We start from the raw sequence: 16,618 nt of genomic DNA on the forward strand, positions 1-16,618 counted from the left end.
TGACTGTGACCTTCAGGCTGTTCCCAAAAGTGTTAAATCAGGGCACCTACTGAGTTTGCAAAGTTGAATCTGCAAGAGTATTAAATTTTTCAGATAATACAAGTCAACTATCATATTAAAGAAAACACACCCATATGACATTATGCAATATAGGCAAACGGTTAATGTAGCTGATAACACTCTAGGAGGTTATTCTAATGTCTCTAGAGAACATGCTTTAAAAATATATGCAGATTGTTTAGAAATGTTTACAAGCATCTTCTGACTAAATGTGTTGTCCTACTAGCATCAATGCAATGTGACCATTTCCAAAGAGGGCATTCACAATTCTAAAAGTAAAATTGACATGCACTTGCAATAAACTTACAGACATGTTACCATCATATCATATATGAAAAATAGTTCAAATGACATAAGAATAGAGTAGTTTTACACTACACAGATAAAGCATTTGCTATATAAATTTTACTACAAGACACATAGAGCTATTGGAAATGTTAAGCCATACAGGCATCATCAACACCTTACCACACATATAAGACACTTCTCCCTTTCACACAGGTTTATATACACTGAGTAAGTCATTAAATATTGCACTTATTGGCCCATGATTCCTCAGTTTTGAGGTATTCAAAAAATAGAAAACATATCTATTTTTATAACATATTTTCATGCAACATTTAAGACATTTCAGTTTCACAAACACTAGAATATAGGTTACACGTTCTGACAGACCAACTGAGCCACGACACATCTGACATTACTGACAAAATATTAAACAGGAGTTACACACAAACAGTTCATTTAACACTAGTTGCAGGTACATGTCAGAGTTACTCAAGTAAAGTTATCGCCACAAGTGGTACGCAATCCCCAGCTTTCATTAATGCACGTTATGCACCTGAAGTTACTGCTCTTCTGCTTCTCCTTAATCGAATCAAATACCAGGTACCTTATTCTATAAATGACAAGCCACCTACATGTGCTGGAACCATAGAAAAGAGACATATGGTCTACAGATGTAACCCCGCAGATTTCTGGTGTTAACGAGTAGTTCTGGATAAGGTTACTGTGGTATTTATGGAAAGCTGCACTTAATGAGATAAGTAGCAGTAGGAACTGAGTGAGCGTCAAAGACATACTGCTGTATATGCATATTAAATGTGTGTAGCTACAATTCTGATTCAATGAACAACCATGGATAAACAAGGTAAAACAAAAGGAAGGCAAAAAAAAAAAAAAAGGAGAAAAAACCCTAATATTTGTAAGATGAACCTCAACAAAGAAACTGGTAAAAAATTTTCAGACAGTTGAACTGAGTTGCCTCTTTGAATGACACTAAGCGTATGATGAACCTTGAAGAATCTAAAGTCAGACAGCACTGGAAAGCCTTTGTGTATGGATTAAACTGTGTAGAACAACAAAACTCACTTCCTCATTGGCAGAAGTGAGATACTGCTTTATACTCCCTAAGTGCTTACATACTCAGGGTCTCAAACTGCTCTAACTGTCATCCTAAAGAGGAACCAGGCTCACATACTCACTAAGAACCATGCCAAAGAGGAAACTGTCCTAACACTCAATCAGCAGAATAGTAATTTAGTTGATGCCCTTAAAAATATAAGTAATAAAACCTGCCAAAAGAAATAAAGAAAAGAGTAGTCTGTGGGAGAGACTGTTTTTGTTTGGTTTAGAATGCAAATCCAGCATCTTTCATCTGCCGTTGCAGAAACAGGGGCATCATCAGATGTAGAATCTGTACCACCATTTTGTCCCCTAAAATTCAAAATTCAACTCAAAGCATTCTCAAAGACTGGGATCAAATTCCAGCAGATTTTGTGTATCACAAAATACTTCATTCCTGAAATAGAGAAGGTGCATGTGGTATAGCTGAATGTACAGAGCTGAGCAGACTGGGAAGAAAGCTTAATCTTTCCGACTGATGCTCTGGAAAGGCCACAGAGATGTAGTTGGCTCAGGTAGTTTCTCTAAGCATTGCATTAAGTATAAGCACAGAGGAACAAACAGTTCCAGGTAACAGTCATGCACATAGCTGTCCAGAGAGAATATTTTTTGACAGAAAATCCAGCTAGCTTATATGTATTTCAAACACCAAACAGATATTAATAAACAAACTACAGCAACAACAAAAATGTACTAGTAAGTTAGCTGTGCTATAAGGACCGAAATGCTTGTGAACATGAACTCTTACCAGAATCAAAAACACGTGTCTGAAGGTTAATCCAGCAAGGCTCGCTAGCTCTCTGGCTGGTCAGTGCCAGGAGCCAACTGTGTCTTGTGTTCCTTGTGTGATCCCAAGGCATTTTCTGAGCACGCGTTTGATCATACAGCAAGCAATATCAGAACATGATAAGGCTTCTGTATTATCCATACACAGGGTTAGCCTGTTGCTAAAAGCATTAGTCTAGATCATAACTTGGAAAATAAGTTGTGAAGTGACAGTTCAGCTGGCACTATGGAGCTCAGGACCCTCTGACCAGAGGGATCTAAACTCAAAAATGAGATATGCTCCCTGTGACAACTGTTGTATCTCATCAATTGGCCTAAATTTTTTCAGAGTAGGTCATCTGTGACTGGGACAATGAAGCTCCATGATGATCAGTTTTTTTTCTGTGCTGAGAGTGACAATAAATTAGTGAAAAATGTGTGATTACTTCACAAAAAATTGTGAGGCTGAAAATAGTTTTGGATATCTTGTCTCCAGGTTTTCAGTTTAATGATCCAGACCTCTTGTATCACCAAAATATCACTTTTTGTCCTGATCCTTTCTCTTAGTACAGCTGTGCCAAGTCCTGCTTCTGTCTCCTCCAATGACTAACTCATAACCAGTGACTACTGCATAGGGGTGCAGAACTATAGGTTGTTTGAGTTTTGATCCTTGATTAAGCTAGGATGGAATGTATAAAATGGTCAGTAATTATGTACCTCTGCTTGCATTAAAGAAAACTATAGTTCTGTCTCAGGGATGAGTTGGAGTTGAATTAGACTGACATATACTTCAGTTGGAGATCCTGTGCTATGAAACAGACTGAAGCATAATTTCATTCTGGCTTCCCCAGAACTCAAGCTAAATTTTGATAATGCTTGAGGAAGGAAGAGTAAGAAGCCCTTCTGTCTTTCATGTTCCCCTGCAACAGCCAGGTTCCACCCTTGCAAGATGAGGAATTGAGATCTTTTTATGCTTGTCATCTGAATCTGACCAAAAGTTATAGGAGAAAACTCAATATTGCTGAAAAACACGTGGGTTTAAAAAGCCAACTTATTCCACTGTTTGGAAAATCAAAACATATTTCTCCAAGAGTAGGTTGTAGTAGTACAACAGCAGTATCAACAGTACCTGACTGTTGATAGAAGTTCTTGAACATCCAGGAGTGTCAAATTTCAGAAGGAAGGGAGGGTAAGATAAATGAGGTTGGATGGGACATCAGCAGGTCCCAGCCCAAACACCGCAAAGCAGTGTCAGCTGAGAGATCAGAGGAGATTGCTAAGGATTTTATCTAGTTTGTTTTGAAAACCTCCAAGGATTTGACGTGACCATATTAAAAATTAATCTGAATAATTCTGAACTCTATGACAATGTCCAAGTGTCAATAAAAAGGCTCTAGGAGTTTTTATATGGTGGCTAGGCCCTGCATCCCTGCTTCAGGTGGGCCTTTCCTCATGACACATGGCAGACAGTCAATGTTACTCTGGCAGCTGCTGCCCCCAACCTCCCCATCCCATACAGAAGATAAAGTACATCAGAGGCTGCAGATTTTACTTGTCACAGAAAAGGGAAGGAGAGATTCTTTGCTGTTACTGCTCTGTCCCAGCCCCTTGATGCAAAATGAAGAACAATTCAATAATCCTATTTTAGTAATGAATGATTTAGCTATCTCTCAACTTAAAAAAAAATGTATTTACTGATAATATACTGCCACTGCTGATTAGAGTCTACATTGTCACAAGGAGGCAGTGAGGGTCTAGAATTCACTGCAATAGAGTAAAATCAGTGTGGGTCTGTAGCAAGGGGTATCTTTTGTCTTTCTTTTTCTTCTTACAACATGCACAGGAAATGGCCAGTTTGCAGCCAGAATCCCAGAGCAAAGGTGAATATGTGCACTTGTAGCAATGCTGCATGATCCAGGATGTGCCCAAGCTTGTGTAAGATGTGTTGATATCCTCCTTTCCCTTTGCTTTGCTTGAGGATATGACGCCTCAGGCATATAATACAACTCAAACCTTTCCTAAATAAATGAGGACTGCTGCTGTTGATTGCTGTCTCGAGGTTTTTCTGCACACATTTCTCCAGTATGTATAAATGAATATAACACAGAATGCATATAAAGCAACCGTGGTTTCCTATCACTTCTTTTATCCAAGCAGCCGGTACCTAGTGGGTGAAAAGGTATCACTGAAAGTTCATCAGCACAGTTCCTAAGGCATGCTGCCTTAGACACGGGAGAGCAAAGTACTGCCCTGTAGGAGGCAGGGTTATGGTAGGGGTAGCACATGCCTCTTCAGCCTGACCACTCATCAGCTCCAATGAGGACAGTACTTCCTCGTCGTGAATTTAAGCAAGTGAATTTTCAGCCTCCATGCCTACTAGGAAAATAGGTGTTTAAGGAAGCTGATTAAGAGGACGTAAGAATTAAAGCCCAAGAACTAAGAAAGAGCATTTGTTAATTTAAGACGGCCAATGTTGCCCCCTTGTGGCCAATCCATTTTGTATGCGTCTATATGCCTTGCTTGAAAGTTGCTTTCACCGTGTCGAAGTTTATATAGGTTACTTAACCAGTAAAACAAAACAAAACAAATAAACAAATAAACAACAACAACAAAAACAAACCACAAACAAGTGGAAATCTTCCACAGTATCTTTCAGGAGTTTCTATAAATTACTTTTGGAAGCAGGAATAGGTGCAGGCGGATTCCTTTGCTTTTTCAGTACTTTTTGCCATATTCATTTTCTGATTTGTCTTCCCATTTTTTTCTGTATTGCAGACAGTCAGGGAAATGTCAGCCTTGTCTTAAAGCCTGTCTACTAGGAACAATAAAACAGCTAATGCTTCCCTAGTTATGCAGCTTAGCTTAAAAATGTCACTGTGACAGAAATAAATCTGTTTCATGAAGCATTATGTACTGGGCATAGATGTGCCACCAATTACCAGAGAATTACTTTCTAAAACTGTGAAATATGACTATGTTTATGAAACTAATTGAAACACATTTTGTGCACTTTATTCTGCCTTTTTATGTGTATGTGTGTACGTGTGTGTGTGTGTCCGTACTTCACAGACTCCTGATTTTATAGATATATTCAGTTTAACTTTGGAAGTGATAGCCATTTCTTATTATTTCTAAAGTTTATTATTTCAAAATCTTGCCAATCTGCGATTGTCTTGTCAAAAAAGATTTCCTCATCAAAGTAAAAATGAGATTAAACTCAAACTCATTGATGTCAGCAACACGTCCACATTAGGTCTGAGTGAAATACAGGAATTAGTAGCCAACATGATGATGGTTGTTACAATGACTGAATGGAAGATAAGATTCCTGAAAGCCTAAGCATGCAGGTTTGACAGCAACATGACTTTTTGGCTATGAACAACTGATTGTAATGGGCTTGGCTTTTTCAGGGATAACATCTGAATGAAGTGTTCAGTGCAGGTGGAAATAAAAATTGCTGGTCAACCCTCCTCTACTAGGACAGAAAAAAACCAGGGTCCCTGCATGTTGGAATGAAAAAATGCATAAAGTTTCAGAAAGGAGTTTAACAGACACGCATTTCCCACAAAAATGTAAGCATACTCACTAGCTAGCCAGGATGAAATTATCTACTGTCTCTGAAGATCTGCACTGAACACCCATATCCAATTGGAATCTCAGAGGAAGGGCAGGTGGCTTAGGGTCCAGGATGGTCTGTTTCTTCTAACTTCTGCAATTTCGAAGCACGCAATGGGTAACATACTGAGCCCATACTTATTCAGGCAGTATGCTCAAGGAAGTGTTCCCTATACAAATGATCTAGACAGAATGAGTGACTTGCTCTTCAAAATAATATTTCTAAATTAATTTTTAGTCAGGAGAAATTATAAATGGAATCAGGAAGCTTATTCTAAAATACGTTGGCCGCTGCCCTAAGGATTCAACTACTAATTTGATACCAATGAAGCAAGTCAATTCTAGGCACATGACACCAGCTGAAGTAAGTATTATGTGAAACAGTGAAAAGAAAAGAGAAACTAATAGCCGTCCTGCATGCAAGCGCCATAAGCTAAAAAACGGATTATTCTTTCAAACTATTAATATCCCCATCTTCGTACGTATACTCAACTAGATGCTAATGTAGAATAAAAGATTTTTCTCCCGAATAAATTACTAAGACAGTATAAATAAAGGCATATAGACCATTCATAAATACTCTGTTGGCAACAGAACGTGCTGGAGCTGCCTTTGCTGGTAGCTGCATTAACAGCCACAGTTGGGTTGCTGTGGTGGAGGGGTGTCCTTTAGCCGCGTGTTCTGCTTGCTTGCAGAAATGTTGGGATCTGTCTCCAGGCTTTCAGACATTTTGTCACAGATGATATCCACAAGTCGCTCAAATGTCTGCTTGACGTTAATGTTGTCCTTGGCACTTGTTTCAAAAAATTCAAAACCTAAGAAAATGAAAAACAGGTGTAGGTTTGATACATATTCAAGAATCTCCAATAAATGCACAAGCTTCTCGGCATGGATGTACAGTGTGACAAACAAAAAGCAAATATGTGAGAACACATGCATAAATGAGTGATATTGCAAAAGCTGTTAAAATTGTAACACAATCAGGGCAACTACACTAGTGTTATTTGCTTCATAGCAAGTGAGGTAAAATATAGACTGGCCCAAACAAATTCTACTTTAAAACAGTTTCATCTGAAAACTGACATCAGTTTGAGAATCCTATTAAACTAGAAATGTCCAGTATATCCAGCTATTGTGAAGGTATAATCTACTGTTCCATCTCTAGCTATTATGTTTCCCTGAGCATTATTCAACTGGAAAAAGCCATTTGTATCGTTTAATTAACCTCGTGCCAAAATAGACAACTATATTTGGAAACAAGCAGGTAAAAAACTAAACAAGGCAAGGCAAGGAAAGCTTTCTCCAGTTTGACATGTCCTTCAGATGTTGATAAATCTGTGGGGAAAAAATGGACCACCACACTAAACCTATACTATTTTTTCTCTTAATTCATTTATAAAGAAGGACTTTTTATTTATCCATTCCCAGTGAGTACCTCAAAGGTAGCCATCAGAACTATTGTTAATGCAGAAGCCTGTCTGGAGCAGAACTAGCTTTCCTAAGCTCTCTTTTCTGCCCTGATTTCCCCCACATCTTATCTCCCATGTGTAATCCCAGCAAGCCTGGCTGTATTGCTGTTCAGCCTGCAATACAGGAAGTTTCTATCAGTACCAAGTCTTCTCTATTCTTTCTTTCCAATTTGTTTTTGTTCTTGGTAGTGGTGTTGTTTGTTTACTTATTAATTTACTATGCCTCTTACTTACCCTGTGCAGACCATGTTACATATTTTTCTCAGTTGCCTTATTGCTGACTTGAGGGTTTCTTAAAAATTTAGAATTTTTTACTTCTATCTTTCCATCGCTTAAGGTTTCAATAAGAGAGTTTACAAAACATTCCACTGGCAATCTTACAGGAGTTGCTACACATTTGCACAACTATTTTTATTCTTTTTAATCAGTACTGAAAAGCAGTGTGCTCCTACCAACATTTTAGTCAGATAATCAGTCATTTCAACTTGTGACAGAAAGACAGCAAACAGCTTTATTATTTATGTTCTGTCATAGCTAATCTTCTATTTCTAAAGGCTACTTGAAACTAAAATTCAACTACTTAGATAGTATTAGTACTATATGTTCAACATGTCATCTAAACAGGATATAATGCACATGTGCACAGTCCCATAACCACTTGCCATATAGCTTTCACATACCAGAGGTAGAGCAGGTAATTACATCTAGCATGGCATGATAACATGGCATCTGCAAACAACTGATGCAAAAAGTTAACTCTGTGTTCTGAACATTCTTATTTTTAATTTAAGTTAAGTACCTTGTGCTAAGAAGTTAGAAAGTGTTAAATTACTTAGATGTTTAGAAGCTAAACACAGGCCAGTATTGGTGCTCATAGGTAGTTTAAATAGATCACCTTTGGAGATAAAAACATTGTAAAGGGATTTAGTCTTATATGTTAAAGGAATATCAGCGAGAAATGTGAAGATAATCTCACAAACATGAGGTTTTTTTTTTGTTTTTTTTTTTTTCCAAGCACATTACCTTGAAGAATTATCTTTTCCACATTTCACTGGAAAGCAGGAAAACTGCTTTCCAGAAAGGTATGGAAATCATACACTGGGAGGTGATTAATATCCAAGTTTCAAACTTAGTTCTAAAATGGAAAATGTGGAAATCCAGTGTAGCCTCATTTGCTGATGGCTTCATTGCTCCCACAGAGTTCCATTCAGGAGAAAATTTTCAGATCTACTGGAAGCTGCTTGGGTGAAAAGAAAGTCCTCCACATTTCCAGTGCTCTGTTTTGAAACACGGCTGTGGCTCTGTGGTACAGCAATACAGTCAGATCTTCCCACAGCTGTTACCATCTGCTGCGCAGGAAGCAGGAGGAGAGCAGCTGTTCTAATGAGGTTAGATTCGATTTCAAAGATACGTCTGTGCTACAATCCAAGAGGATGACTGCAGGCCATTATCTCACTGAGACTCTAGGAGCAACCTGATCTGTGTTGGTCAGGCTGGCCTGACCAAGAGAAGGTGCTTGCTGTATTTGTACGAGCTGAATCCAGAGGAACTGAGTTGCAGTGTGGGCATAACTTCAATAAAGTTTCATGAAAACTGGAGGCACTCCCTTGGCTGCTGGGAACATCACTTTGTATTTACAGTACAAACAAGCCACAGCTGTGACAGAATATCAGTATTACTGCATAGATAACAGCTCTCTCTCCTTATCATCAAACAACTCCATCGCTTCCCTTGATCCCCTGGGTAATGAGGCAGAATTTGTGCCTGTTGCGTGTTTCTCCTCTTTTCCTTTTCAAATAAATAGAAAGAGATGAAACTGAGTATGATATGAAAAGAGGGGATCACTGCCTTGTAATCCGCCTAGCTCCTAGCAAGGGTGTTGCTTTTATATTTATTTCATTCCCTGCCAGATCTAACACCTTCTTTTCAGGAAAAAAACCACACTTTACAGTATGAGTAACAGTGATCTGATGTGTGGGAAAAAGATAGCATAAGTGCTATGCCCTCACTGCTTGATGCAATGTAGACTGAAAGAGGAGAGAGAGAATATACAGGCAAGACAACAGGGCAAAAGGGCTGAGGGACAATTAGAGGATGTTTGAGAACTGCAACACCAAAGCCTTTGAAATGACAGGAAGAACACAACTCTAAGCTGAGCAGTCTTTAAAGGCAGGAACACAGAATGGCTGGCACAAGAGATGATCATGAAATGGCAGGTGAGACAGCTAGACAAGCGATCTGGGCAGAGGGAGCAGAAACTGGAGGAAAAGAGTCACAAAGAACCCAGGAGACTGATGTCAGAAAATTCTCTAACACAGACATGACGAAGACAACAGGGCCTCTGCTATCGTGAGGATGCTCTGCATAACACTGAAAGATGGAGACCCTCTTTTTCAGAGTAGAATAGGGAGTTATAGAATGTTAAAGCACGAATACATTTATTCAAAGAAAAATGGAACAGCTGTGGAGAAATCTATGGAAATCAGTTATGATTTTGTTCTAAGAAGTAAATTATAGTTACAGTAGTGGTACAGTTGGGTATGAGGCTGTGCCTGTGTATACATTGCCTCTGCTTACTTTTTCCTTTTCTGTGTGATACAGAACCTTCCCATCTTGTCCTGGCAAAGATGAGATGATGCACAGACTTGAGACAATGACCTATGAGAAGGTAGCTGAATTCCCACCATTCTCCAAAACAAATATTGAATTTATTGTTTATCAGAACTGCATGGATACAAATTTCAGTCACTTGGGAGGTGGTTCCTCTAGGCAACCCTGCCTGTGTGGAGCCCAATTGATAGGCACTATTTCTATGCTTATGTTGACAGCTACTCTGAATGGCGAACATGGACAGTGCAGTTGGTTCCTCACAAGCATTTCCTGCTTTAGAATGGATTCAGTTGCACACAGGTGAGGTGATTGCAGATGTTCTGTAGAAACTGTTTTTGCAGATGCAAAAAGGGTCACATAGAACAGGCTTTTGTAGTAAATTAAAAGATGAAGAAGTCTGGATGAGGGACTCAAGTCCACAGTCACTAAGTCTAAGGTAACACCAACTTGGGCAAGAGCATCGATCTGCTTTAGGGTGGGAAAGATCTGTAGAGGAATCTGAATAGGCTGCATCTATGTGCTGCATCCAGCTCTCTGGCTTTCAACAATGCCAAACAAAGCTTCAACAAAGCTGGGTGTGGCACTTGGGTTATGGTGGTGCAGGTTTAGGGAAGATTGGCTGGAATGTTGCCCAGCAGAAAATGACTTGATGCAGCTGGTTGACAGCTGGCTGAACACAAGCCAGCTGTGAACCCAGCTGGCCAAGAAGAACAATGGTCTCCTGAACTGCATCAGAAATTGTGTGGCCAGCAGGCCTTGGAAAGTGATCGTCTTTCTGTCCTCAGCCTGGTGAGGTACAGAATGTACCCCAAGTGCTGTGGCCAGTTTTTGGGTGTCTCACTACAAGTAGGATATGGAGGTGCTAGAACCCACTCAGAGAAGAGCAACAGAGCTGCTGAAAAGACTGGAAAACAAGAACTATGAGTGGCAACTGAGGGAACTGGGATTGGCTTGTCTGGTGAAAAGGTAGGGAAACCTTATTGCTCTCTACAGCTACCAGAAAGAAGGCTATAGTGTTGGTGTTGGTCTCTTATTCTCAAGTGAGAAGTGATGGAACATGAGGAAATGGCCTCAAGTTGATCCAGGGGAGGTTTAAGTTGGATATCAAGAAGAATTTCTTCATGGAAAGGGTGTTTAGGCATTGTGACAGGCTGTTCAGGGAAGTGGTGGACATGCTATCTCTAGAGGCACTGTAGACCTGTGGATGTGGAACTCTGGGAAATATTGTAGTGGCGGACTTGGTAGTGTTAGGAGGATGGTTGGACCAGCCTACATGATTCTATGACCCTTGCAACAGAGTCTCCTGACCTCCTGTGCAAGGAATTAAAATCCCTATGTAGATTCATAGATTCATAGATACATTAGGTTGGAAAGGACCTACAAGATCATCTAGTCCAACCATCCTCCTATCACCATCCCTACCCACTGAACTACTAAATCAAATCCCTTAGCACCTCATCTAAACGCTCCTTGAACAGCGCTAGGGATGGTGCCTCAACCACCTCCCTAGGCAGGTCATTCAAGTGCCTGACCACTCTTTCAGGGAAAAAATGTTTCCTCAGGTCTAATCTAAATCTTCCCCGGCACAACTTCTGGCCATTCTCTCTCCTCCTGTCATTAATCCTATGTCCTATGTACATATTGCCCTATGCAAGTGACTTTACTCATTCATTTTTAACAGAATCTCTATCTGTGAATATAAGTGGAACACTTTCAGCAAGATAGGGGGTATTTTTTCTAGCAAAGAATAAAATGAAAAAAATACTAAAGAATAATGTGAAAAAAATACTTCAGAAAAAAAGGGCTTCAGGAAAACAAACAAACAAACAAATGAACAAACAAACAAACAAAACCAACATGTAAATAGTCCTGATTTGTGATAGTTTTTCATTTTGTTATGGGATATCTTGCAGTTTTTTCCTAGTGATCTCTGCTCTCCTCCTGACTCATTTTGCTAGCATAATATTTCACTAGCAGAGCTTAGAGACTGTGAGTTCCTAAAACGCTGGTGTATGATGCCCTCAGATCTATGCCTTTTAGTACTGTCTTCAGGACTTTTTTTTACTGCTTATTATTAACTGAGAAGAAAGGCTTTCTGTGTGAGCATGAAACTGAAGTGAGGCGACTCCCTGGCAATGCGGAGGACAGCAAAGCTCAAAGAACACCATGATCTTACCACCCATGATGATCTGTACTGTAAAATTGGATGAGATCAGGCAGAGCATATTACTGGAAAGATATGAAAATGCCTAAGTTGTATGTAGGTATGTTAGGCAGAATGGAAGTGAAAATGAGAAAATACAAAATATCAAAGTGCCTTCTGAGCATATGAACATTATTATGTGTGGAAGATGAATGAGAGTGCATCATTTAAATCTCTTTTCACTCACTCTGCTGTTCTTCTAATACTCTGTCTCTTTCTTTTTCATTACCTCTGCTCCCTGGGACTGACTCAAAGACATCTAGCACGCTGCAGAAATAGTGGCTGGCCTAGGCACTGGTATGCTGCTGTCACTCACCTGGTGACCTATAGTGCATATAGAATAGATTCATTAGCAACCCTGAAGCACATGAACAGTCTAATTTACTTATTTTCTTCTCTCTGCCTTGCACTGGTACTTGCTCTGCAGAGGTTCTTTCATCAATGCTCATTAGCACTTGTTTATGCCTACTTTCAATAAGTAAGGAAGAAAAAGAAAGAGAGCTCCATGGAAAAGAAAAAACATCGTGCAGACTCTCATATTCCTGAAAACTGTGACACAAGAGGGGACACTAACTAGCACATTTTAAGCACAGCACATATAAGAGTTATGGTACTGTTTCGCTAGCTGATCAGAAGGACCTTCTGGTTTCAGAGCATGTGTCCAAAACAAAAACAATTTTATTTATCCCCTCTGATATTATGCTTTGTTTAACAGATATCTTCAAGGCTGCATTTTCCTGATAGCTAACCTTCCTTGTAGGCAAGCTTGAAGTGTGCTCTTTAGTACTGCTCTTTCTAGTTCAACCCAGTACTTTGAGGAACAGTAGGACAATGTAGTGTCTGAACATGAAGTAACTGCAGGAAGCTGCTTCATTTGTACAATGGTGTACAATTGGCAAAGTCCAGAAACTAAGAGAATTAATAATTTCATGAAGTCATAGTGCATAAAAGAGAGGAGCTAATGACTTGTTTTCCTGAATTTGCATCCTGTGATCCCTCTGAGGGGCACTGGCAGGCACTTATCTTCAATCTTGCTGTGAATAGTACCTAATAAGTTTTGCATTCCCATTGTAGGCTTTCAGTCGGGGCAACAGCAAGACTTTCTCCTATGCTTAGCTGTTCATCTCCTCAGAAGGTCTTAGGTCTTAGAGGCTTTTAGCCATCTCTTAAATAGAAACAGAGAGAGACATCACTGCAAAGGACATCTCTCCTGGGGAACTGAGCTCAAAGTAGGTGGTCACCATTGTTCTTCAAAACATTCCCTGCAACTGCAAATTATCTAAAAGAACTGCCTACATTGTGCTATGCTTTGAAGGCCTCATTGATGGGACCTGTTTTGTTAGAGGGGTTTTTTTTGTTTGTTTGTTTTTTGTTTTGTTAGTTTGTTGACTTGATTTCCTTTAGGCTTTTGGTGAGCAAACATAATTCCTTGCTTCTCTTTGTCATTTATTAACTTTCCTGTAATGCATATTGGAGTCTCTGAAAGGAAAAGCAGATTGACACTTTCCCCCTGTAGAAAAACATGCTGGGACAGGTGCTTTTGACCTTTTAATTTCTCAGCTAGTGCTCCATGTGTGCTGTAACTTACAGAAGACTGGAGTTTTTCAGTGCTGTCAGTTTGTCTCCTTCTGACACTAACATTTGCCTTTTACAAAGAACTAAAAAACAGCGAAGGAATATGAAAGAGGCATATTACTGCATAACCCAATTATATTCATTTTTAATGCAAAATTGGGCAAGACCATATGTCCATGTGCTTGAAGCTATTAGTGATCCTGCTGTCTGCACCCAGCCTCCAGCCAGACACGGAGGCAAAAGAAAACTTACTGTCATACTAAGCCATGCAATGAGGTTCCAAGTCCCACTTGACCCCCAACTTATATTCCAAAATTGCAATACTAAAAATGGCTCTTCAGTTGCTGCATAATTCACATCTGCCTGATAGTGCTAGTGCTGTGTTCACAGCAAGTAGAGGTTCACCCAAGTCCTGACACAAGACCTCATGACTTGTGCTCAAGCTGTGCAGGATTCAAAAGCGGTCATGTTCCTGTCATCTCTCAGCAGTGGACTTTGTCATGCAGGCTTGGCAGGATCAAACAGAAAGGCTAGGTTCTGAGTTACACATCAAGTAAGCATAAAGCATTGACAAGAGCTCTGCTTGCTGGGATTCTAAATGGATTTAAATCAAAGAAACCCAATCACAATCAAATCAGGTCTTTCACACTCCTCATGCCCAAGCCAAGAGCAATATGAAAATAAAAAAGACACGGTAGGCTGAGTTTGGCTTGAAATGAGAAATTTTCTGTTTTTTTTTTCCCTTCCCTTCCCTTCCCTTCCCTTCCCTTCCCTTCCCTTCCCTTCCCTTCCCTTCCCTTCCCTTCCCTTCCCTTCCCTTCCCTTCCCTTCCCTTCCCTTCCCTTCCCTTCCCTTCCCTTCCCTTCCCTTCCCTTCCCTTCCCTTCCCTTCCCTTCCCTTCCCTTCCCTTCCCTTCCCTTCCCTTCCCTTCCCTTCCCTTCCCTTCCCTTCCCTTCCCTTCCCTTCCCTTCCCTTCCCTTCCCTTCCCTATTTTATTATTTATTTTTGGTAGGGTTTATTTTTAAACTGCTATGAATCAAGAAGAGGAAAGAAAGAAAAAGATGAAAATAAAGATAACAAGGAAGAAATAGTCAAGGAGAAATTACAAGAGAATGGTTGAAGAAAGAAGGGAAAAAAAAGAATTTTCAAAATAAAGTGTGTTTTCAAATCTAATGGATAAAATGACCAGTTTTGTGAGTGACAAGCTGTGGAGGTACACTGAATTCAATGTGGACTGGCTTCAGCCTGTCCTTGAAGAAGGAAATGCAGTAGCTCACCTAGAAGGGACCCATTTCATTTTGTTTTCTGACAACATTTGATGGGGGAGACCGTGTGCCAGGATGTATTTACAAAACAAACAAGTGCACCCAAGGCATGGTCAGAAGTGCTTGCTGCTCAAGCCCTGAGGGTCCTGGGTTGCAGCAAGAAACAAACATGGAGGTACAAAAAAATCAGTGCAAGTAATACTGCCCTGGATGCTGCTTAATAGAGCTTACAGACAGAGATATATCTTAGCAGGACATCACACTGGGTAGTTAACAAGGATCCCTTCCATACAGTGTTTCTAGAATACAACAACACAATTTCCCAGAGACTTAACCAGCCCAGGCCAAAAAAGTGGGATAGGACCAAGAGGAACTTACAGCAGAGATGGACAGATGTTTGGGGCAGATTGTGAAATATTCTCCTAGTGTCTGGCGCTGCATGAGCACAGCATTGCTTGGGCAGACAGAAGGACTGTACTTCTGCATCAATTTTAGGAGCCATGGCCTTCAGAATATAATATACCTTCTCATGGCAGAACTTCATATTAGAAACTAATGAATGTTTAAATAATCTGTAGTATACACGTAGCAAGTATGAATTGTACAGAAGCTAATAAAGAACCACAGGCAAGAAAATATATAAAATTATCCACCCACTTCACAGGCACAGCAGTATGGCAGAAATAAGTGAGGAAACCATATGTTGAACAACATATTCAGTTATCCATTTGCATGTGCAGCTACTCAGTGTCTATTCAAAGCTCTGCACACGGCCCTGCCTGCTAAACCATTGCCAGAATGTAGATCACAATATATCATACCGATTACAAATAAAAGGAACCAAGAAAATCATGCCATCTGTGAGTCATTCTTTTCATTTCTGTTCTGACAAGTGACACCAAACTTTTATGAAGGTATGAAGCTTTGAACTCAGCTGAGATACATGAGATCAATGTCTCAGAAAAGCTGTCTGAATAATGCAGCTAGTAAATGTGCGTACATTCACAGGATATTCAAGAAATTTCAAACTTTTATCACTAAAAATACTTCATGCACGTAAGCGTTGACTATTTGCTTGCCCTGCTATAAAAGCCCCTTCCCAGTGCACCTACTTACTGCCATTACTGTAGATGATGTCATAAGCAGCTTGAAGCTGTGACCTTTGATGACAGTGCTCAACGATGAACATATTTCATTAATAATTTTTTAAAATATTTAAATGAAAAGAAGGCAAATTTTGTTGTCATTAGCATTCAATTCATTTCCCTTCAAGGGTGTATTTGATTAGAAAATTTCTCTTGGGTAATTCTTAGAAATTTAGTTTTGATAGCATTCCCCTTTTCTGAACTTCTGTTATCACTGTGAGGGACCTGCCTGGAGGTACCACAAGTTAGGTGGCCAGTTTAGCCAGCAGTAGCAGTTAAGACCTACTGTCAGATTGAGAGTTACACTTGAGAAATAAACCAGTACTGACAGTTAAAGAAATAATTGATTATACTTCCTTAATACAATTGAAGCCCACACTTTTCATGGAGCTCAGCAGCCACAGAGATGCCCAATTTCCATCAGAAACAGAGGCTCTGAACTGGGCTTTCCAGGGCATTAAACACCCACTTTCTTTCCTTGTGTTGAACCTGGCCCAAAATGCACAT

At 39.8% G+C, this 16,618-nt stretch overlaps 1 protein-coding gene across 1 annotated transcript in view; it reads right to left on the reverse strand.

Annotated features, from left to right (window-relative positions):
- Nucleotides 1–5,944: 5,944 nt before the first annotated feature.
- The window catches only part of RAB3C (RAB3C, member RAS oncogene family), a 119,007-nt gene continuing 108,333 nt past the window's right edge, over nt 5,945–16,618 (reverse strand). Inside the window, exon 4 of the mRNA XM_065739855.1 lies at nt 5,945–6,659. Coding sequence (XP_065595927.1) covers nt 6,472–6,659 — 188 coding nt within the window. The 3' untranslated portion in view covers nt 5,945–6,471. The remainder of the gene's footprint in view (nt 6,660–16,618) is intronic.

This window comes from Cyrtonyx montezumae, unplaced genomic scaffold, assembly GCF_038088225.1.
Source record: "Cyrtonyx montezumae isolate F1298 unplaced genomic scaffold, pur_monq_1.0 scaffold_25, whole genome shotgun sequence".
Lineage (NCBI taxonomy): Eukaryota > Metazoa > Chordata > Aves > Galliformes > Odontophoridae > Cyrtonyx > Cyrtonyx montezumae.